The 24,904-nt window shown below is 41.9% G+C and overlaps 1 protein-coding gene across 4 annotated transcripts in view; it reads left to right on the top strand.

The window, feature by feature from the left end:
• LOC130928357 (structure-specific endonuclease subunit slx1-like) overlaps positions 1-24,904 on the top strand; it is a 157,297-nt gene that overhangs the window by 98,900 nt on the left and 33,493 nt on the right. For all 4 annotated transcript variants that reach the window (XM_057854876.1, XM_057854875.1, XM_057854874.1 and 1 more), the window contains exons 15-22: positions 7,426-7,570; positions 13,713-13,815; positions 15,501-15,699; positions 18,300-18,363; positions 18,425-18,588; positions 23,693-23,905; positions 24,118-24,223; positions 24,295-24,442. In XM_057854876.1, the coding sequence (XP_057710859.1) occupies positions 7,426-7,570; positions 13,713-13,815; positions 15,501-15,699; positions 18,300-18,363; positions 18,425-18,588; positions 23,693-23,905; positions 24,118-24,223; positions 24,295-24,442 (1,142 nt within the window). The remainder of the gene's footprint in view (positions 1-7,425; positions 7,571-13,712; positions 13,816-15,500; positions 15,700-18,299; positions 18,364-18,424; positions 18,589-23,692; positions 23,906-24,117; positions 24,224-24,294; positions 24,443-24,904) is intronic.

Raw genomic sequence — 24,904 nt, 5'->3', positions numbered from 1 at the left:
TGCATGTCTGTCAGTGGCATGGACGTAAAAGACCGTGAATAGCATGGACGTAGACGACCGTCAAAGGCAAGGACGTAATCGACCGTCAATGGCAAGGATGTACATGACTGTCAATGGCAAGGACGTACATGACTGTCAATGGCAAGGACGTGCATGGCTGTCGATGGCATGGACGTGCATGGCTGACAGTGGCATGGACGTGCATGGCTGACAGTGGCATGGACGTGCATGGCTGTCAGTGGCATGGACATACATGGCTGTCAGTGGCATGGACGTACATGGCTGTCAGTGGCATGGACGTACATGGCTGTCAGTGGCATGGACGTACATGACTGTCAGTGGCATGCACGTGCATGTCTGTCAGTGGCATGCACGTGCATGTCTGTCAGTGGCATGGTCGTAAAAGACCGTGAATAGCATGGACGTAGACGACCGTCAAAGGCAAGGACGTAATCGACCGTCAATGGCAAGGATGTACATGACTTTCAATGGCAAGGACGTACATGACTGTCAATGGGATGGAAGTACATGGCTGTCAATGGCAAGGACGTATATGGCTGTCAATGGCATGGAACTACATGTCTGTCGGTGGCATGGACGTGCATGGCTGTCAGTAGCATGGACGTGCATGGCTGTCAATGGCAAGGATGTACATAGCTGTCAATGGCATGGATGTGCATGGCTGTCAGTGGCATGGACATAAATGACCTTCAATTGCATGGACGTAAACGACCGTCAATGGCAATAACGTCCATGGCCCTCAATGGAATGGACGTAAACGACCGTCAATGGCAAGGACGTACATGTGTGTCAAAGGCATGGACGTACATGGCTGTTAATGGCATGGATGCGCATGGCTGTTAATGGTAAGGACGTACATGGCTGTAAATGGCTTGGACGTGCATGGCCGTCCATGGCATGGACGTGCATGGCCGTCAATGGCATGGACGTGCATGGCCGTCAATGGCATGGACGTACATGCCTGTCAATGGCATGGACGTACATGCCTGTCAATGGCATGGACGTACTTGGCTGTCAATGGGAAGGACGTACTTGGCTCTCAATGGCAAGGACGTGCATGGCTGTCAATGGCAAGGACGTGCATGGCTGTCAATGGCAAGGACGTACATGGCTGTCAATGGCATGGATGTACACGACCGACTCAATGGCAATGGCGTCCATGGCCATCAATGGAATGGATGTAAACAACTGTCAATGGCAAGGACGTACATGGCTGTCAATTGCATGGACATACATGGCCGTTAATGGTAAGGACGTACATAGCTGTCAATGGCATGGACGTACATGGAAGTCAATGGCATGGACGTAGATGACTGTCAATGGCATGGACGTGCATGGCTGTCAATGGCATGGACGTAGATGACTGTCAATGGCATGGACGTGCATGGCCGTCAATGGCAAGGACGTACATGGCTGTCAATGGCATGGACGTGCATGGCTGTCAATGGCATGGACGTGCATGGCTGTCGATGGCATGGACGTGCATGGCTGACAGTGGCATGGACGTGCATGGCTGTCAGTGGCATGGACGTACATGGCTGTCAGTGGCATGGACGTACATGGCTGTCAGTGGCATGGACGTACATGGCTGTCAGTGGCATGGACGTACATGGCTGTCAGTGGCATGGACGTACATGGCTGTCAGTGGCATGGACGTACATGGCTGTCAGTGGCATGGACGTACATGACTGTCAGTGGCATGCAAGTGCATGTCTGTCAGTGGCATGGACGTAAAAGACCGTGAATAGCATGGACGTAGACGACCGTCAAAGGCAAGGACGTAATCGACCGTCAATGGCAAGGATGTACATGACTGTCAATGGCAAGGACGTACATGACTGTCAATGGCAAGGACGTGCATGGCTGTCGATGGCATGGACGTGCATGGCTGACAGTGGCATGGACGTGCATGGCTGTCAGTGGCATGGACGTACATGGCTGTCAGTGGCATGGACGTACATGGCTGTCAGTGGCATGGACGTACATGGCTGTCAGTGGCATGGACGTACATGGCTGTCAGTGGCATGGACGTACATGACTGTCAGTGGCATGCACGTGCATGTCTGTCAGTGGCATGGACGTAAAAGACCGTGAATAGCATGGACGTAGACGACCGTCAAAGGCAAGGACGTAATCGACCGTCAATGGCAAGGATGTACATGACTGTCAATGGCAAGGACGTACATGACTGTCAATGGGATGGAAGTACATGGCTGTCAATGGCAAGGACGTATATGGCTGTCAATGGCATGGAACTACATGTCTGTCAGTGGCATGGACGTGCATGTCTGTCAGTGGCATGGACGTGCATGTCTGTCAGTGGCATGGACGTGCATGGCTGTCTGTGGCATGGACATAAACGACCATCAATTGAATGGACATAAACGACTGTCAATTGCATGGATGTAAACGACCGTCAATGGCAATGACGTCCATGGCCCTCAATGTAATGGACGTAAACGACCGTCAATGGCAAGGACGTACATGTGTGTCAAGGGCATGGACGTACATGGCTGTTAATTGCATGGATGCACATGGCTGTTAATGGTAAGGACGTACATGGCTGTCAATGGCATGGACATACTGTACATGACTGTCAATGGCATGGACGTACATGGCTGTCATTGGCATGGACGTACATGCCTGATAATGGCATGGACGTACTTGGCTGTCAATAGGAAGGACGTACTTGGCTGTCAATGGGAAGGACGTACTTGGCTGTCAATGGCAAGGACGTACGTGGCTGTCAATGGCATGGATGTACACGGCCGTCAATGGCATGGACGTACATGGCTTTCAATGGCGTGGACGTACATGGCTGTCAATGGCATCGACATATTTGGTCGCCAGTTGAATTTCAATGGGCTCTCATGGTAAGTTTTGGGTCAAAAATCACAACCACACAGCTTTTTCTACCATTAGAAATGAATGGAAGGACGTACATGCGTGTCAATGGCATGGACTTGCATGGGTGCCAGTTGAATGTGAATTTTCAACCAAAAACTTACCACTACAACCTGTAATGGTAAGTTTTTGGTCAAAAATCACAACCTGTACTGTAAAAAACTCGTTTGTGCTGTTACGGTTTTAGAGATAATAACTGCAAAACCATGTTAACACAAACAAAACTTTACAGCATGAACGACTGACAAAATTTTGATATAAATTTGCTTCTGTTAGGGGGTCAATTCCAGTTTTTGCACACTAAAGCGTTTATTGAACATCACAAAGTGAGAGATTAGCGTCGATAGATGTTCCTTGTCCTCAAAATTCCGACGGGAGCTTCATGGTTTCCCGTGCCAGCTAATTGGCCCGTTTCAGAGAGAAGATTTCCTCTCCGGCGGGTACCCCCGCGGAGAGCCGAGCGGCCGTGGGGGTCTTTGCTTTGAGGAAGGGGGAACAGCTGCCTGATTGCAAATCAGGTGCTATTGTTATACAGAGTTTTTGGAGCCACACACGTACTGATTTTCAACATCGATTTACTAAGAAAAAACGTGAGCGACCCCACATGTCGGGGGGCGTGTGTGAAAAAATTGACACATGAATTCATAAATATTTTAAAGTGCTTAATAAGATGAGGTAGAGCTGTTGGGAAATCAAGTGCGCCTCTTAAGACGAGCGCGGCGTGAGACTTGTGATTATTACAAATTTGGTTATTAGAACGGGGACGGAGGGAATGCGGAACGAGCGCTTAGAGATGTTCTTACCGGCATAAAGACGGACGTGACATTTCGGGTAAAAGCGCGAGAACCTGAACGCGTCGTCGCCTGAGAGGATGACGCTTAAGTGACTTGTTTTTTCCATATGTCGACACAGAAAACAGGTAATAAGACACAAATTGAAATTGTAGGTCAATCATTTGTTGCTGTTTTAATCACACCATTTGAAAGTTAAAAGTTTTATTAGCTAAAACTAAAAAGCAGCTCTTATTACAATAAAATAAGTAGAAGAAAACATGTTTTTATTGTCCTAATGTTCTTTAATTCACAGTTGATCAACTATGGTAACCGTTAAAAGTCAGGTAGCACTCGCCAGCCAATTTTTTTTTTTTTTTAAGAATAAAAAGGAGATACCACTATTTTCAATTTTGGATTACACACAGTTAACTGTGAAAACCATTACCAGTAAATCAATACTCCATTTGACAAAATTTCAAAAAATGTTAGCGGTGCCCCATTGACTCGCGCTAGCTTAGCCACTCCGGCGCCCTGAAACTAACAAATAACAAACAAAGTAATTAATCCCCCGCTAACTTGAAAATAAAGCCTAATTAAAAAAATTCGGAACTTTATACTTCTGAAAAGTTTAAAATCAATTCTAAAATGAACTGGGAGCCAATGGAGCGATGATAGCATGGGGCTAATATGTTCACGTCTGGATTAAAATTTGAACAGCAGCATTCTGAACAAGTTGCAAATGGGAAATAGAGGACTCGGATTGACTGGATTGGACAACAACAACAAATTGGACAACAATTTTAACATCTCTACCAGGTTTTATTTGGCGCCGATTGACCATGGAAAACCGGAGATATGACCCTTTTAGTTTCATAATAGGAAATATATTTTCTCCACTACAGGGTTCATATGCTCTTTGGACAAATTATGCTTAAAATGCTGTATTTGACATAGAGCGCCACCGTCAACATGACGCAAAATCGTGAATTTTAACGTTTCTCCCAGATTTTATTTGGCGCCGATTGACCATGGAAAACCAGAGATACGATCCTTTTAGTTTCATAGTTTTAAATATGTTTTCTCCATTAGAGGGGCACTCATGCCCTTTGGATGAAAAATGCTTAAAATGATGTTTTTGACATCGAGCGCTGCTGTCAACATGACTCGAAAGCGCGAATTTTAACATCTTTCCCAGTTTTTATTTGGCGCCGATTGACCACGGAAAACAGGACATATGATCCTTTTAGTTTCATAATGGGAAGTATGTTTTCCCCACTAGAGGGCACTCATGCTCTTTGGACGAATGATGCTTAAAATGATGTATTTGACATAGAGCGCTGCAGTCGACATGACACGAAAGCATGAATTTTCATTTCTCTCCCAGATTTTATTTGGCGCCGATTGACCACGGAAAACCGCAGGTGTGATCCTTTTAGTTTCATAGTGGGAAATATGTTTTCTCCACTACAGGGCACTTATGCCCTTTTGTCGAATAATGCTTAAAATGATGTGTTTGACATAGAGCGCTGCCGTCAACATGACTCGGAAGCGCAAATTTTAACCCCTCTTCCAGTTTTTACTTGGTGCCGATTGACTACGGAAAATCAGAGCTATGATCCTTTTAGGTTCACAATAGGAAATATGTTTTCTCCACTAGAGGGCACTCACGCTCTTTGGACGAAAAATGCTTAAAATGATATATTTGACATAGGCGCTGCCATCAACATGACTTGAAAGCAGGAATTTTACCCTCTGTCCCAGTTTTGATTTGGCGCCGATTGACCACGCAAAACCGGAGTTATGATCCTTTTAGTTTCACAATAGGAAATATATTTTCTCCACTAGAGGGCAGTCATGCTCTTTGGCCCAATAATGCCTAAAAGGATGTTATTGACATAGAGCGCTGCCGTCAACGTGACGCAAATGCGCAAATTTGAACTCCTCTCCCAGTTTTTATTTGGCGCCGATTGACCACGGAAAACCAGAGATCTGATTCTTTTAGTTTCATAATAGGAAATATGTTTTCTCCTCTAGAGGGCACTAATGTTCGTTGTACAAATAATGCTTAAAATTATGGTTTTGACATAGAACGCTGTCGTCAACATGACGCCAAAGCGCGAATTTTATCCCCTCTCCCAGATTTTATTTGGCGCCGATTGACTACGGAAAACCAAAGATATGATCCTTTTAGTTTCATAATGGGGAATATGTTTTCTCCACTAGAGGGCACTCATGCTCTTTGGACAAATAAAGCTTAAAATTATGGATTTGACATAGAACGCTGTCGTCAACATGACGCGAAAGCGCGAATTTTATCCCCTCTCCCAGATTTTATTTGGCGCCGATTGACCATGGAAAACAGGAGATATGATCCTTTTAGTTTCATAATGGGGAATGTGTTTTCTCCACTAGAGGGCACTCATGCTCTTTGGACAAATAAAGCTTAAAATGATCTATTTGCCATAGAACGCTGTCATCAACATGACTCGAAAGCACAAATTTTAATCTCAGTTTTTATTTGGCGCCGATTGACCACGGAAAGCCGAAGATATGATCCTTTTAGTTTCATATTGGGGAATATGTTTTCTCCACTAGAGGGCACTCATGCTCTTTGGACAAATAATGCCTAAAAAGTTGTATTTGACATAAAGCGATGCCGTCAACATGAATGGAAACGCGAATTTTAACCTCTTTCCCAGATTTTATTTGGCGCCGATTGACCATGGAAACCAGAGATATGATCCTTTTAGTTTCATAATGGGGAATATGTTTTCTCCACTAGAGGGCACTCATGCAGTTTGGACAAAAAAATGCTTAAAATGATCTATTTGACATAGAGCGCTGCCGTCAAAATGACTCGAAAGCGCAAATTTTAGTTTCTCTCCAAGGTTTTATGTGTCGCCGATTGACCACGGAAAACGCTGACGGCCATAGATGTCCTATTCACAGCAGACGGATGAAAAGTTTGTTTTTCCGTCATATTTTTCCGAATATCGTGGAATAATTACCTGACCCATGTATCGATAATTTTTATATATCAGCTCAATATATCGTCCGATTTTATTCGTTGTAATCTGTATAGCGTAATATCAAATTGGTGATTGTTGATGTCTTTAAATATCGATGCCTGGAGAAGATGACTTTTTGCAGCTGCTATTTGTGTTTGATTCTCTAGAGAACAATTTTTTTTTTTTTTAACCCCTTTTGAAAGCCCGCCGCGAGTTAGCCACGTCGGAGTTTTAAAGCGTGTCCCATTTCGACTCCGAAACGGAGAAAAGAGCCACACTGAGAGGCGGTGCAAGGGTGAATGGCGTCCTTGTGCTTGTCACATCCTTTTCCTTGAAAAAGCCAGTTGCAGGCACTTTTATTGGGACGCCATCCGCTTCTTCACAAGCGTGGCGCACAGTTGGCAGAAGAATTAGCATATTCATGAGACAAATACAGTGGAAACTTTGGGGCGACGGGTGGCGCGCCGGGTTTGTTTTTCTCTGTGTGAGCGTGTTTGTTTGCAGCACAACAAAGAAAGAAAGAAACAGATGGCACGGTGACTTTGAAAATCCAAAATTAGGTACGTTTGGGTGAACTTCATTCTCATTGGATGACGAATTCGCCCAGTCAGACGGTCGCGAAAAGACAATGGATGCGGGGCGGGTGGCGTCGATTCAAAAGTCTTTTTTTTGTGTGTGTTTGTTTTAAAGTCATTGTCTTTTTTTGGACGTTTTTGCAGATACGGCGCGTCGATGGTGCACGCTGGAGGGCGGCTTCCTGACGTACTACGAGACCGCCGAGAGTCCCGCGGCGGTCGGCCGGGTGGCTGTCGCCGACGTGGTCAGCCTGGCTGTCTGCAACGTCGAGACAATGACGGTGGCAGGGTACGAATGCGCGCTAATTTAGAAACCCAATAGTATCTAAATCGGCACTAAAAACTGAAATCAAACTCTGAGTTTATCAGTTGTACACTCGACGAATGAACGTTCATTCGCTGCAGCCTTCCCATTTCAAATGAATCGGACGTCTATTGGTTGCCGTGATTGGCAGCCAATGAGTTATTTGCTTAACCAATCCCATGACATTGGTGGTGTACGATCGCAAGCTAATTTGACGTCGATAGACGCCCAATCGTGTTAAACTCAGAGTTTGATATCAGTTTTTATCACTTGTAGACAAAGTGAACAAACGTTCATTGGCTGTAGCCCTCCCACTTCAATTGAATCAGACGTCTATTGCCGTCAATGGCAGCCAATGAGTTAATTGCTTATCCAATCCATAAAATATTTGATTTTAACTCTATAATGTAATGTAATTTTTAACTCTGTAATGTGTAGTAATGTTAGAACTTTATTTATTAGGGAGTAAACTTGATCAAAAATGTTAATCTAATTAATTCATCAATGAATCTCGATTAATCTCGGTGGACGACTGCAACACCAAGACCGTGGCGGTGGCGGGGTACGATCACACGCTAATTTAACGTTGATAGATGCCCAATCATGTCTTAATCGGCTGTTAAACTCAGAGTTTGATATCAGTTTTTAGCACTTGTAGACAAAACGAACGAACGTTCATTCACTGTATCCACTTCAAATGAATAAGACGTCTATTTCCGTCATTGGCAGCCAATGAGTTAATTGTTTAACTAATCCCTAAAATATTTGATTTTAACTCTGTAATGTAATGTTTAACTCTGCAATGTAATGTTCATACATTATTTATTAGGGAGTAAACTTAATTAAAAATGTTCATCAATGAATCTCGATTAATCTCGGTGGACGGCAGCTGCGGCGAGACCATGACGGTGGCAGGGGACGAACGCACGCTAATTTGACGTTGATAGACGCCCAATCGTGTCTTAATTGGCTGTTAAAAACTGAAATCAAACTCTGAGTTTATCAGTTGTAGACAAAAGGAACGAATGTTCATTCACTAAAGCCCTCCCACTTCAAATGAATCGGACGTCAATTGGTTGACGTGATTGGCAGCCAATGAGTTAATTGCTTAACCAATCCCATGACGGTGATGGTGTACGATCGCACGCTAATATAACGTTGATCGGCTAATATAACCTAATCGGCTGTTAAACTCAGAGTTTGATATCACTTTTTATCATTTGTTGACAAAACGAACGAACGTTCATTCAAATGAATCGGACATCTATTGCCGTCAATGGCAGCCAATGAGTTAATTGCTTAACCAATCCCTAAAATATTTGATTTTAACTCAGTAATATAATGTGATGTTTAACTCTGTAATGTACTACTACTACTGTAATATTCGTTCTTTGTTTATTAATCAATGAATCAATGAATCTCGATTAATCTCGGTGGACGGACCATGGCGGTGGCGGGGTACGAACGCGCGCTAATTTGACGTTGATAGACGCCCAATCGTGTCTTAATTTGGCTGTTAAAAACTGAAATCAAACTCTGAGTTTATCAGTCCTAGACAAAAGTTCATTCGCTATAGCCCTCCCACTTCAAATGGATCAGACGTCTATATCTTGACGTGATTGGCAGCCAATGAGTTAACTGCTTAACCAATCCCATGACGGTGGTGGTGTACGATCGCAAGCTAATTTGACATTGATAGTTGCCAATTGCTGTCTTAATCGGCTTTTAAACTCAGAGTTTGTTGTCAGTTTTTATCACTTGTAGACAAAACGAACGAACGTTCATTCGCTGTAGCCCTCCTACTTCAAATAAATCAGACATCTATTGCCGTCAATGGCAGCCAATGAGTTAATTGCTTAACCAATCTCTAAAATAGTTGATTTTAACTCTGAAGTAATGTTAATACTAGATTTATTAGGGATGTAACTTGATTAAAAATGTTAATCTAATTCAGTTAATCAATTTACCTCGATGAATCTCGGTGGAAGGCTCCAACGCCAAGGTATGAATGCGCTAATTTGACGTTCATAGACGTCCAATCAGGTCTTAATCGGCTCTTAAGAATTGAATTCAAACTCTGAGTTTACCAGTTCGTCCGATCCATTTGAAGTGGGATGGCTCAGTCCTCCCACTGCAAATGGATCGAACATATGACGGCCAATGAGTTAATTGCTGAAACAATCCCTAAAATAGTTGATTTTAACTCTAACCATAATTTTCGGACTATAAGGCGCACCTGACTATAAGCCGCCACCCACCAAATTGCTGCAATTGGCTGCAAAGCTTCATTGCTTCAAGAAGCAATCCAACATGCCTCCTAGCATGCATTGCAGTGCAACATATGTAAATAACAATCAAAATTCATGTTCTGTGCTAATTATTTCTTCAGTTACTGTTCCAGTTGTTTCATTAACAGCCAGTTATGGAATTTGGCAACACTTTATTTGACAGTAGCCACATAAGACCATCATAATTATGAAATGACACTGCCGTGAGCATTAATAAATACTTTTGACAGATGTCATTTTGTGTCAACTATCTCACTTTTGAATGGAAGTAAAAGATCCGAACTGGACATAAATGGAGTTGGTGACATATTTTGCCAGATGAAACTTTTTGATATCTGTCATAAGCATTCAATAATACCCATGCATAGACTTCATAACCTACTGAAATGACACGGGAAACGGGACAGATTCGTAGAGGGCCTATTTTCAAAAACTTCAAATTCAAATATTTTCAAAACCAAAGCTGCAGCTGAAATCAAACAATGTGATTTTCTGTTTTTTTTCCACATTCTGTCTCTCATGGTTGAGGTTTACCCATGTTGGCAATTACAGGCCTCTCTAATCTTTTCAAGTAGGAGAACTTGCACAATTGGTGGTTGACTAAATACTTATTTTTCCCACTGTATGTCGAAGTACAATGCTAGTCTGTTAGCGAATGAGGCTAGCAGCCGCCTGATGTAAACAGAGCTTTACTGGCAAAAATTCTTGTGAATAAATGCTGAAATCCCTGAATTCTTTATAGATATGGACATAACACAATCTCGATTCTTGTTTAACAGCAAAAAAAAAAAAAATCAAGGAATTAAGTCCATAAAAATCCCCCAAATAGTTGATTTTACAACTGAAATATGCGCTAAATTTAGTTTTAATTAATCCACACGAATGCTTGATTTCAAGTTTCAAGCACCAAATTTGAAGCGGAATGTCCATTCGCCTCAATTGAAATGCGGAATTTCCCCAGCGTGCCCTCGGAAGCGTTTCTCCTCCTTTATTGGTCTGTGGCAGAATGGAGTGTCGATGTAAATCATGTATTCCCGAGCCCCCCCCTCGAGTAAACACACATTCTCGTGTCGTTTTTCCTCCAAGCGACGCTTGTCGCATTAGCATATCTTTCACTCGGGCATGATTCACTTTAACGCTGACCTATCAGCGCTTTATGAGCGCCGTATTTCCCGTTCACGTCGACAAAACTGCTGGCCCCATCCAATCGGGGATTGTTCCGAAAACTTGATCTGGTTGCTGATATCCTAACAAACAGATAACCGTAATTTTCAGACTATAAGGTGCACCTGACTATAAGCCGCCACCCACCAAATTTGACATGAAAATGGCATTTGTTTATAGGTAAGCCACTCTGGACTATAAACCGAAGCTGTCTTCGCTGTATTATAGGATATTAACACCAACTTTGACAGCTTCAAGAAGCTTCATTTGGCCATTATTGCTCCAAAGGGGGAGACAGTCAACCTTTGCTTCTACCTGCTGTTAACACTTTTATCATCCAGCATGCCTCCTAGCATGCATTGCAGCGCAACAGATGTAAATAACAATCAAAATTCATGTTCTGTGCTAGTTATTTCTTCAGTTGCTGTTCTAGTTGTTTCATTTAATTGCTAGTTATGGTATTTGGTAACACTTTATTTGAGAATGGCGCCATAAGACTATCATAATTATGACATGTCACTGTCATGAGCACTAATGAATGCTTATAACGGATGTCATTTAGTGCTATCTGTCAAATTACCTTACTTTTGATTGGATGTAAAATATCCGAGCTGGACATAAATGGAGTTAGTGACATAACTTGCCGGATGACACTTAATGACATCGGTCATAACCATTCAGTAATGCCCATGATAGTGTCAGGTCATATGTATGACGATCTTATGACGCTGCTGTCAAATAAAGTGTTACCTATTCACCCGAATGAACCACCATGAAGCTTTGAACCAATTGGCTGCAAAACGTCTTTGCTTCATGAAGCTTCATTTGGCCATCACTGCTCCCTTGCAAGAGACAGTCAACCTCTGCTGCCACCTGTTGTCAACACTATTGTTGTCCAACATGCCTCCTAGCATGCATTGCAGCGCTACAGATGTAAATAACAATCAAAATTCATGTTCTTTGCCAATTATTTCTTCAGTTGCTGTTCCAGTTGTTTCATTAATTGCTAGTTATGGGACTTGGTAACACTTTATTTGACAGTGATGCCATAAAACTGTTATTAGACCATCATAATTATGACATGACACTGGCATGAGGATGAATGAATGCTTATAAGAGATGTCATTCAGTGTTATCTGGCAAATTACCTCACTTTTGAATGGATGTTTGCTTATGTTATGCTTATGACATATGTCATTTTGTGTCATCAGACAAATTTTCTCACTTTTGAATGGATGTAAAAGATCCGAGCTGGACATAAATGGAGTTAGTGACAATTTGCCCGATGACACTTAATGACATTGGTCATAAGCATTCAGTAATGCCAATGATAGTATCATGTCATAATTATGACGAGCTTATGACTCTACTGTCAAATAAAGTTTAACCTATTCACCCAAATGAACCACCATGAAGCTTCATTGCTTCAAGAAGCTTCATTTGGGCATCACTACTCCCTTGGAGGAGAAACAGTCCACCTCTACTGCCACCTGCTGTAAACACTTGACGTCCAACATGCCTCCTAGCATGCATTGCAGTGCTACAGATGTAAATAACAATCAAAATTCATGTTCTGTGCTAATTATTTCCTCAGTTGCTGTTCCAGTTGTTTCATTAATTGCTAGTTATGGTATTTGATAACACTTTATTTGACAGTGGCGCCATAAGACTGTTATTAGACCATCATAATTATGACATGACACTGTCATGAGCATTATTTAATGCTTATAAAAGAGAATTTTGTGTTATCTGGCAAATGATCTCACTTTTGAATGGATGTAAAAAACCCAAGCTGGACATAAATGGAATTAGTGACATAATTTGCCGGATGACACTTCATGACATCGGTCATAAACATTCAACAATGCCCATGACAGTGTTATGTCATAATTATGACGGTCTTATGACAGTCTTATGACGCCGGTGTCAAATAAAGTGTTACCTATTAACTCAAATAAATCAACAAATAAGCCGCATGAAGATAAAAAGTAGCAACTAATTGTCTGAAAATTACGGTAGACGTTCATCACCGTCAATTGCAGTTTATGAGTTAACAAGGAAAATGACCTGAAGAATACTAATTTTCAAGTTTGTGATCGTCAATCAACAATTAACACAAATGTTAATTTCGTGGCTATAAATTAGCCGAAAAAATGAGTGTTCGTGGTTTTAAGCTTTGGAAGTTACCATCTGAGTCGTCTTGCTCCTTCCATTCCCGGTGGCAGCGTTTGACCATCGCTCTGCTTCCTGCTCCCCCTCCAACACGCGTCGGCGCACCTGCTGAGGAGGCGGCGCCGGGTCAGAGCGGGGCCACGTAAACACCCGTTCCCCTGACACTCGGTGCGGATCGGGCCTACTTGGCGCACTCCCACGAGCTCCGGCTCGGCAGTTAACCGTCAGGATAACAAGTGTGTGGCCTTTGCTCCTTCGCATAGGAAGCCAGAAGTAAAGGTGTGCACAGAAATACCAACAAAGAAGCTTTTTTTCCCTCCGTTTTTTTCCTCTAATAGCTTTCACCCGGCGACTTAACTTCATTTCGCGACGAAATAGTCGTACTTTTGTTTGCATAGTTTGGCCCGGCCTGCGAATTATACACAGGTGCAACTTATACACTGAAAAATTCCACCGTTTTGCATGATTATTTACGTCTACGTTTACTTGAACGTTTTCTACAGGGCTGTGTTCACCGTGGAGGTGTACTGCAGCTCGGGGCGGACGCTCGTCGTCGGCGCAGAAACGCAGGAAACGCGGCGCGACTGGATCCAGGCTCTGACAAAGGTTCGATTCCATTTTATTGTTGGTACCGCTAACTTAATCACCTCATATCCAAATCACTGTTTTTTTGCAAAATTCTGTCGTCCGTTTACCCCTTTAATGGAATAAATAAATAAAAATAAAATCTCAGTGTTAGCCCACCATCAGATGCAAATTTATATAAAAATGAGGAATCGTTCGTGCCCTGTTTGTGCTTTTTTGTGCTATAAACAGTTTTGTTTGTGCTGCAACATTTTTTTTTTTAGATATTATACTTTGTCGTGATGACGTCACACAGTCCCACTATTTACCACAATGGTGTCATTCGTTTGTACTACGTTTGTGCCTGTTGTGCCATAAAAAGTTTCGTTTGTGCTGTTGTTTTTGAGATTTTTTTTTTTTGGGGATAAACCCGTGTTCACGGGCGAATGGAAAATTTTCGGGGTTGTTCAAAAAAAGTCGCGGGGTCGTGCGAAAATACCGGTTGTTTCGGTGCCGATCGGTCAAATGGTTCGGGCTGTACTGAATGCCATAAAAAAAATACGAATCTGGGCCTTTGGAATGCAAAGCTCCATATACCCCAATTTTTAGACAATAAGGCGCACTTGTCTATAAGCTGCCACCCACAGAATTTGATACAAAAACGGCATTTGTTCATAGATATGCCGCACTGGACTGTAAGACGCAGCTGTCCCCACTGTGTTATGGGATATTTACACCAAAAGATATTAAATGATCGCACTTTATTTGATAGCGGCATCATCACCATGAAGCTTTGAACAAATTGGCTGCAAAGCTACATTGCTTCAAGAAGCTTCATTTGGCCATCACTGCTTCATTGGCTGAGATGGTCAACCTTTGCCGCCACCTGCTGTCAACACTTTTGTCGTCCAACATGCCTCCTAGCATGCATTGCAGTTCTACAGATGTAAAAAACAATCAAAATTTATGTTCTCTGCTAATTATTTCTTCAGCTACTGTTCCAGTTGTTTCATTAATTCCTAATTATGGTATTTGGGAACACTTTAATTGTCAGTGGTGCTATAAGACTGTCATAAGACCATCATAATTATGACATGACACTGCCATGAGCATGAATCAATGCTTATGACATATGTCATTTTGTGTCATCAGGCAAATTTTGTCACTTTTGAATGGCTGCGAAAGATCCGAACTGGACATAAATGGAGTTAGTGACATAATCTGCAGGATGACACTTAATGACATTTGTCATAAGCATTCAGTACTGCTCATAATAGTGTCTTTTGGCAGTTTTATGGCACCACCGTCAAATAAAGTGTTACAAAATACCCTAATTAACAATTCATGAAACAACTGGAACAGTAACTGAAGAAATAATTAGCACAGAACATGAATTTTGATTGTTATTTACACCTGTAGCGCTGTAATGTATAATAATAATAAAGTTCAGGAATTTCACTATCTGGGCCTTTGCCATGCAAAGCCCCATGTGAGAAAAACGTGTCATTACAATGTTAAGTTTATTTTTTGTTCATTTATTAATCTATTTTCATCTTTATTACAATTTTTAGATGATGATTCATTTGCTAATGGATTTGACAAATAATCATGGCGGCCCTAATTTACTTGGCATTGACGGCGCAAGCTGTCCAATCCATTTTAACTTGGAGTCAAAACAGATTTCATACATCTGTCTTCATAGTTCCTGTTTTGTTTTTTCTCACCAGTGCTTGATTCCACCCAAAGTGGAATCTCTGGTCCGGAAGGACAGCGAGCTGATTGGCCGGCTTTTGTACAAGGAGGGTCACGACCTGTACCACTGGAGGACGGGTTGGTTCGTCCTTTCCGGGTCCGTCCTCCGCTTCGGCGCCATCGACGGCGAGGGAGACGAGGAAGTGCTTCATCTCAAACGGCTGCAGGAACTCAGTAAGTGTTACTGGAGTTGACCGAGAATGGCCCTAAGGGCGGACTGGCATACTGGGATATTGGGGATTTCCCATGTTGGCCCGTGGGCAAATGAGCAGACCCTAAAATTAGCGCACCCGCGTAATCCAAGCATTATGCTAAATGCGGCAAGTCAGTTTCAAACTCTTAAACGCTCTCAACACTCTAAAATATATAACACCACCATTGTCATTGTCATTGTCAAAAAGGTTAAAGTTCTCACTTTTGTGGCACTGTAAATCCACAATTCTGAATGCGTTCTGGACAAGGATGGTGAATATTAGAAGTTTACCTCTCTGACTACTCCCATACTCAAAACTATGCATTTGTACTCTAGTGACATTTGGAAAAATGTATTAAAAGTCCTGCATGTGAACTTTAATCAAGTTCCAGTTCTCATTTATGTGGTACTACTAATCCACAATTTTGACTATCAGTATTTGCTGACTATACTTTTTTTACCGTACCAATATTTAGAAAAATGAATTAGTAGTTCTACATGTATACAGTTCTTTGATCAGGTTACAGTTCTCATTTTTGTGGTACTGTAAATCCACAATTCTGAATAGGTTCTGGACAAAGATGGTGAATATTAGAAGTGGACCCTTCTGACTACTCCCATACTCAAAAATATCCATTTGTATTCTACCAATGTTTGGAAAAATGAATTAAAAGTCCTGCATGTGAACTTTAATCAGGTTTCAGTTGTCATTTATGTGGTACTGCAAATCCACAATTTTGACTATCAATAGTCTCTACTCCCAAACTCAAAAATATCCTTTTTTTTTTTTTTTTTTAACCGTACCAATATTTAGAAAAATTAATTAGTAGTTCTACATGTATACAGTACTTTGATCAGGTTACAGTTCTCATTATTGTGGTATTGTAAATCAATCCACAATTCTGAATACGTTCTGGACAAAGATGGTGAATTTTAGACGTGGACCTCTTTGACTACTCCCATACTCAAAACTATGTGTTTTTACTCTACCAGAATTTAGAAAATTTAAATTAAAACTCCGACATTTATACTTTGCTCTGGTTTGCTGGTTTCAGTTCTCATTTTGTGGTACTGTAAATCCACGATTCTGAATACGTGCTGGACAAGGATGGTGAATATTAGAAGTGGACCCCTCTGACTACTCCCATACTCAAAACTATGCATTTGTATTCTACCAATATTTGGAAAAATGAAGTAAAAGTCCTGCATGTGAACTTTATCTAAGTTACAGTTCTCATTTATGTGATACTGCAAATGCACAATTTTGAATATCAGTTCTCGCTGACTACTCCCATACTCAAAACTTTCCTTTTTTTTTTTTTTTATCGTACTAATATTTGGAAAAAAAATTCAAGATCTACATGTATACAGTACTTTGATTAGGTTTCAGTTCTCATGTTTGTGGTACTGTAAATCCACAATTGTTAATATGTTCTGGACAACGATGGCGAAGATTAGAAGTGAACCTCTCTCACTGCTCCCATACTCAAAACTACACATTTACATTCTACCGATATTAGGAAAAAGGAATTAAAAGTCCTGCATGTGAACTATTATGAAGTTACAGTTCTCATTTATGTGGTACTGCAAATCCGCAATTCTGAATGCGTTCTGGACAAAGATGGTGAATTTTAGAAGAGAACCTCTTTGACTACTCCCATACTCAAAACTATGCATTTGTACTCTACCAATATTCGGAAAAATGAATAAAAATTCCTGCATGTGAACTGTAATCAAGTTACAGTTCTCATTTATGTGGTACTGCAAATCCACAATTTTGACTATCAATAGTCGCTGACTACTCCCAAACTCAAAACTATACTTTTTTTTACCGGACCAATATTTAGAAAAATGAATTAGTAGTTCTTCATGTATACAGTACATTGATCAGGTTACAGTTCTCATTTTTGTGGTACTGTAAATCCACAATTCTGAATATGTTCTGGACAAAGATGGTGAATTTTAGAAGTGCACCTCTTTGACTACTCCCATACTCAAAACTGTACGTTTTTACCGTACTAAAATTTAGAAAATTTAAATTAAAACTCCTACATTTATACTTTGCTCTGGTTTGCTGGTTTCAGTTCTCATTTTGTGGTACTGTAAATCCACAGTTCTGAATAAGTTCTGGCCAAATTTAGTCAATATTAGTAGTGGCTGGATGCCTTCCAACACTGTCCATGAAGTGGGCAGGTCTTTCAATGACTCCCAGGTCACGCCGCTCCACCCCCCTCAGTCCGCCCCTTCCCAGTTTGGAAACCTTGTCGCTGTTGTTTCTTTTCACCGAAAATTGCCGTGAGCAAAGGGTCCCTTGCTAGACAGCTTAAGTGGGGCTTTTAATAGGCCGCAAATTAGATCTGTAGAACCCCCGCAGCACCAAAATGGCCTAATCCGCTTACGATTTAAGAGTCTCTGTGATTAACTGTGCTAACTCTCTGATGACTTTGACATTTTTATACATTGCGTTATCCGCAAACATGGTAAAGATTAAATCCGGAGGACCTTTGTTTGACTGTCATGTGTTTACTTGTACATGTTCCTCATTCTAAACATACAGAAATTTATATTTATTTTTCATCAGCCGTCACCACTCAAACCGAAGGCGAAGAGAAGATGCAAGTGCTGCTGATGGTGGAGAGTGGAAGGTACGCAGATCCCTGGAATCGTCCCTACTCAATTTTTTTTTTAAGTGTAATTTTTCAACAGGACCGTTTACATCCACGGTTTCAACGCGGTTGACTTTGCGCTGTGGCGCTCGGCCATCACGCAGGCGGCTGGCAACGACGGCAAGGCGCTTGGCGACCAGCAGCTCACCAAAAACGGCGTCCCTATCGTTGTGGAGAGTTGCATCGCGTTCGTCACGCAGTACGGTTAGTTCACTCGGGTGGTCTCAATGTACGTCAATTTTATTTGTGTTAGTGTACGTCCATGAAAATAAAAGTGGTTTTACAGGTTCTTTAACTCTCTGGTGCATCGTGGTCACTACAGTGGACAATTACTGAAATGTACCTTTCTCTTTAATGCATTGGTTTTCTATGGTTTTACTGCATAGCAACCTCAAGAGTGCTCTCTGCTGCCGTACTTAATTGAGGTCAATTCAGTGGTCAGTTGGTGTAACTGCAAATTACATGTACCGTATTGGCCCGAATATAAGACGGACCTGATTATAAGACGACTCTTTTTCAAGACTCAAGTTTGAAAAAAGACTTTTTGAACACCAAATTAATTTTTATACAGAAAATAATAACAGTACATCCGAAACAAATGATTATAATAATATATTTGAGAGAAAAAGCATGTTATTTTGCTTTATTCAAATCTTAATATCTGAACATTTAAATATGTGAACTAAAGTGCAATTACATTTGTAAATGAATGGGTTCTGGTTTTTGAAATGTAAATACAGTGCCTTGCAAAAGTATTCGGCCCCCTTGAACCTTGCAACCTTTCGCCACATTTCAGGCTTCAAACATAAAGATATAAAATTTTAATTTTTTGTCAAGAATCAACAACAAGTGGGACACAATCATGAAGGGGAACAAAATTTATTGGATAATTTAAAATTTTTAAAAAAATAAAAAACTGAAAAGTGGGGCGTGCAATATTATTCGGCCCCCTTGCGTTAATACTTTGTAGCGCCACCTTTTGCTCCAATTACAGCTGCAAGTCGCTTGGGGTATGTTTCTATCAGTTTTGCACATCGAGAGAATGACATTCTTGCCCATTCTTCCTTGCAAAACAGCTCGAGCTCAGTGAGGTTGGATGGAGAGTGTTTGTGAACAGCAGTCTTCAGCTCTTTCCACAGATTCTCGATTGGATTCAGGTCTGAACTTTGACTTGGCCATTCTAACACCTGGATACGTTTATTTTTGAACCATTCCATTTGGCTTTATGTTTTGGATCATTGTCCTGTTGGAAGATAAATCTCCGTCCCAGTCTCAGGTCTTGTGCAGATACCAACAGGTTTTCTTCCAGAATGTTCCTGTATTTGGCTGCATCCATCTTCCCGTCAATTTTAACCATCTTCCCTGTCCCTGCTGATGAAAAGCAGGCCCAAACCATGATGCTGCCACCACCATGTTTGACAGTGGGGATGGTGTGTTCAGGGTGATGAGCGGTGTTGCTTTTACGCCAAACATATCGTTTTGCATTGTGGCCAGAAAGTTCAATTTTGGTTTCATCTGACCAGAGCACCTTCTTCCACATGTTTGGTGTGTCTCCCAGGTGGCTTGTGGCAAACTTTAAACGAGACTTTTTATGGATACCTTTGAGCAATGGCTTTCTTCTTGCCACTCTTCCATAAAGGCCAGATTTGTGCAGTGTACGACTGATTGTTGTCCTATGGACAGACTCTCCCACCTCAGCTGTAGATCTCTGCAGTTCATCCAGAGTGATCATGGGCCTCTTGGCTGCATCTCTGATCAGTTTTCTCCTTGTTTGAGAAGAAAGTTTGGAAGGACGGCCGGGTCTTGGTAGATTTGCAGTGGTCTGATGCTCCTTCCATTTCAATATGATGGCTTGCACAGTGCTCCTTGAGATGTTTAAAGCTTGGGAAATCTTTTTGTATCCAAATCCGGCTTTAAACTTCTCCACAACAGTGTCTCGGACCTGCCTGGTGTGTTCCTTGGTTTTCATAATGCTCTCTGCACTTTGAACAGAACCCTGAGACTATCACAGAGCAGGTGCATTTATACGGAGACTTGATTACACACATGTGGATTCTATTTATCATCATCGGTCATTTAGGACAACATTGGATCATTCAGAGATCCTCACTGAACTTCTGGAGTGAGTTTGCTGCACTCAAAGTAAAGGGGCCGAATAATATTGCACACCCCACTTTTCAGTTTTTTATTTGTTAAAAAAGTTTAAATTATCCAATAAATGTTGTTCCACTTCACGATTGTGTCCCACTTGTTGTTGATTCTTGACAAAAAAAAAAAAAATTCATATCTTTATGTTGGAAGCCTGAAATGTGGCGAAAGGTTGTAAGATTCAAGGGGGCCGAATACTTTTGCAAGGCACTGTAAACCAATCCATTGTGATAAAACCAAAAAATTGCAATAACTGCATTAACCATCAAAGTGAAGTCTAACTGTAACTGTAGTCTTGAAATAAATCTGAATAAGGAAAAAAATGCAATAAAATAATGCGAACTGGTTAAACTTCAGAATAGCTGAGATCTGTCATGACAGAACATCGCTTCATGATATCTGGCGCCATCTAGCGTCGCGAATGGGCATAATGTCTAGACCGCGAATGTAAGACGACCCCCACTTTTTCAGTCTTATTTCAATGCAAAAAAACACCGTCTTATAACAGGAAGATCTTAGATCTGTATCAACCACAGTAAAGTTCTCATTGCAATTTCTCCAGAAATTGCAGTTTCTAGTTTGTTTATATTTGGTTTGGAGTCCTGAGAGCCACTGGCTATGTTACATTCTGTGCTTTACCCTTGCTTCAGAGAAGAAGCTGATAGCTGCACTCTTATCTTATCCAAATAAAGTCAGAATGCAATATAAAAATTAATATTCAGCGGAAAGAAAAAGTATCTGGACCTTTAGGAATTTCTCACATTTTTGCTTAACGTCATCATCAAATTTGATCTGATCTGTCAAAATCACACAGATGAAAAAACAGTATCTGCTTTAACCAAAACCACTCAAACATTTGTACGTTTTCATATTTTAATGAGGATAGTTTGCAAACAATGACAGAAGGGGGGAAAATTAGTGAACCATCACATTTAATATTTTGTGGCCTCCCTTTGGCAGACGCTTCCTGTAGCTGCAGACCAGTCTGGCACATCGATCAGCACTAATCTTGGCCCATTCCGCTCTACAAAACTGCTTTAGTTCAGTCAGATTCCTGAGATGTCTGGTATGAATCGCTGTCTTTAGGTCATGCCACAGCATCTCAATGGGGTTCAAGTCTGGACTTTGACTTGGCCACTTTTGTTCTGAAACAATTCTGAAGTTGATTTACTTCTATGTTTTGGATCATTGTCTTGTTGCAGCATCCATCCTCTTCTTAGCTTCAACTGTCTGACAGACGGCCTCAAGTTTTCCTGCAAAACATCTTTGAATGTTCTTCCATTAATGATTGCAAGTTGTCCAGGCTCTGAGGTAGCAAAACAGCCCCAAATCATGATGCCCCCCTCCACCATGCTTCACGGTGGGGGTGGGGGGGGGGGGGGGTGAAGGAAAAGAGTCGATTCTTCCATGTTACAGGTTGTTTATTCTTATAATGAATAGGAGATGATGACACAAAATTCGTGAATTAAAAAGAACAAAGAATTTACACTTAAAGACAGACAAACAGAAAAGACAAGACATATTGGTACCAGGTGACAAAGAAAAGTGCTACCAGCCTCCCCCTGCATAGCCTTTTTCCCCCTTCTCGGGTAACTAGCTTGGAATGTACAACCCCCCCCGCCCTGATCAAATTACATACACTGGTAAAAAGACAAAAGGGGCCTGTGTGAATATGTTAGAAAAGTGTCATTTTTCACGTGTGATTGTTGTGAATAAATGGAAATACATTTCTACAACTTCTCTGATTGTCGACTGATGAAGATCCAGACTTTTAGAGATGGTTTTGTATCCTTTCCAGCTTTATACAAATCAACAATCCTCGATCGCAGGTCTTCAAAAGCTCTTTTGACCGAACCATGATGCACATCAGACAATGCTTCTCATCAAGACAATTCTTACCAGGTGTGTGTTTTATACTGGTCAGGGCAGCTTTCAACCACTCATCAGTGATTGGGCACACACCTGACTGAAATAGTTTGGTAAAAATTGGTTTCAATTGCTCTTTAACTCATTCACTCCCAGCCATTTTCACTGGTGCAACCCCCTTCGGTCCCCTTCGTTTTACTGGATTTTGTTGTGGCCGCGACAGCCGGGGTAAGCTTTTCCCTCATCGCCGCCTGACTTATCAAGATGGATTTTTTTGAGTGTTTCTTTTGTGGTGACCACTGCCTCGTGGCGGAGTTCGCCTGGGGAACTTGTGTGGGGCATGTTGTGTTCATGGGGGGGGAACTGCTTGGCCGTGCGCGTTTCCGGCTGAGTAGTGGGGCACGCGAGTGGCTGAGGACGGCGGCGCGGGCTCTGCTCGGCATGCAGCACAGACTCAACGGCATCGTCCGCTGCACTGGTGGTCCCGGTCGTTCTGCTCACTCGTCCAGCGCCTGGCACCCCGGGCGTCCTCCCAGTTGTTCTGCTCGGTCGTCCGCCGCCTGGCATCCTGGATGTCCTCCTGGTCGTCGCACTTGGTCATCTTCCGCCGGTGCCCTGGCCGTTCGTTCCGTTGAATCGGGTTACGGGTCTTACCAAATGCGCTACTGCCCTCCAGTGGCCAGTTTTATTGCTTTAAAATGGATTTTCAGCATTGTGCTTTGGAGCTAAGTTGCATCAAAACCTAGAGATGTGTCTTGTGGAAAAAAAACGTAAAAGACGTATAAATACGTCTTTGGGACACAGAAACAATTAAAAATAGAACGTATTTATACGTTTTTGGGAGCAAATGAGTTAAGTCTCCTGAGGCAGCGGCTTCACTTACTTATTTTGCCCCTTTTGTCATTGTTTGCATGCTATTCTCATTAAGATATGAAAACGGAGAAATGTTTGGGTGGTTTCAGTTGAAGCAGAAATTGTTTTTTCATCTGTTTGATTTTGACAAAGATCAGATCACATTTGATGTTGATTTTATGCAGAAATGTGAGAGATTCCAAAAAGGTTCAGATGCATTTTCATACCACTGTATCAAGTAAAATAAACTATCTCTACAACGTCCATGGAAATGACCGCCATGCACGTCAATGCCATTGGAAGACTTGTACGTCCATGCTCATGAAATGTCTTAGGTGTTTGTTGACCATTACAGCAAAGCTACCATCACAATTTCTCTGGAAATTTTCTTGGTCTTAATGAATACAGTATTTTTTTAATACAAATGACTCTGTTGTGACAGGGTTATGTCAAGAGGGGGTCTACCAGCAACCGGGTGATCCCAACGGGGTGTCCCGACTCTTGGAGGAGTTCACACTTGACGCCCGTCACGTCAAACTGAGGAGCAAAGAGCGCCGCCTAGAGGACGTGACCGATACCTTGAAGAGCTTCTTATCGCAAGCGGAGGACGCACTCTTGACCAAGGAGCTTTATCCCTACTGGGTTTCAGCTTTGGGTACGTTGGTGTCGCTCAAAACCGGACTGTCCGGACTTGCCAAGGATCAGAACTTACCAAGACTTTTGGTAGTCAAGACCAAGACTGTCGGAGTTGCGACCAAGTTACAAGACAAGTGTTTTTGCTAGCATAGCTTTCTTAAAACTAGCATTGCACCAATACCTTTTGTTTTTTGGCTACCGATACCGATTCCCGACTGTGTTTTTGTGTAGATGAGGAAGACAAGAGCCGGAGAGTTCAAAAGTATTCCACTTTTATCGAAAGTTTGCCTAAAACCAACAGGGCAACCCTCGGTGCTTTGCTCCAACACTTGTTCAGGTAGAAAAATTCTATCTCTGTGTACATTTGAATGAAATCCTGGTTGACTGATTGAGGTCCATGTTGGGCAGGATTCAGCAATGTTGCCACCTCACCGGCATGACGAGTGAAAAACTGGCTTCGGTTTTCTCCTCCTGCTTGTTCCAGACGCAGGGACCGACGCCTAAGGAGATGGGCGTGGTCCGCGACCTCATCGATAACTACGTTACGCTCTTCAATGTGAGTCCACGATAACATTTATTTCTCCTTTTGGTTCAGATAGATAATGTTTCAGTGCCCCTGGTGGCGACAGACGTGAATGACAGCTGATTTTGTAGCTGGATAACACTAAAAAACATCTGTTTTAAGCATTCATTAAAGCTCATGACAGTGTCATGTCATAACAATTTCGGGAGAAATTACTTCTGGTCTTTGCAATGTGGAGATACAGATCTTAGCCCTAGCCTAGGTTGGTTTGGGGACAATATGGGGACAATATTAGGTCACTTCCTGTCTATTTGGGGACATTTATGGGGCCTGGGATAATGATATCAGGTCATTTGGGAACATTTGGGAGGCGTGGCCTATTCGTATCAGGTCATTTGGGAGCATTTGGGGGCGTGGCCTAGTCATAACAGGTCATTTGGGAACATTTAGGGGGCGTGGCCTGATCATATCAGGTCATTTGGGAACATTTAGGGG

Source organism: Corythoichthys intestinalis, chromosome 13 (genome assembly GCF_030265065.1).
Source record: "Corythoichthys intestinalis isolate RoL2023-P3 chromosome 13, ASM3026506v1, whole genome shotgun sequence".
Classification (NCBI taxonomy): Eukaryota; Metazoa; Chordata; class Actinopteri; order Syngnathiformes; family Syngnathidae; genus Corythoichthys; species Corythoichthys intestinalis.
Note: the sequence above shows the minus strand (reverse complement) of the source record. Positions and strands in the feature narration are given on the sequence as shown.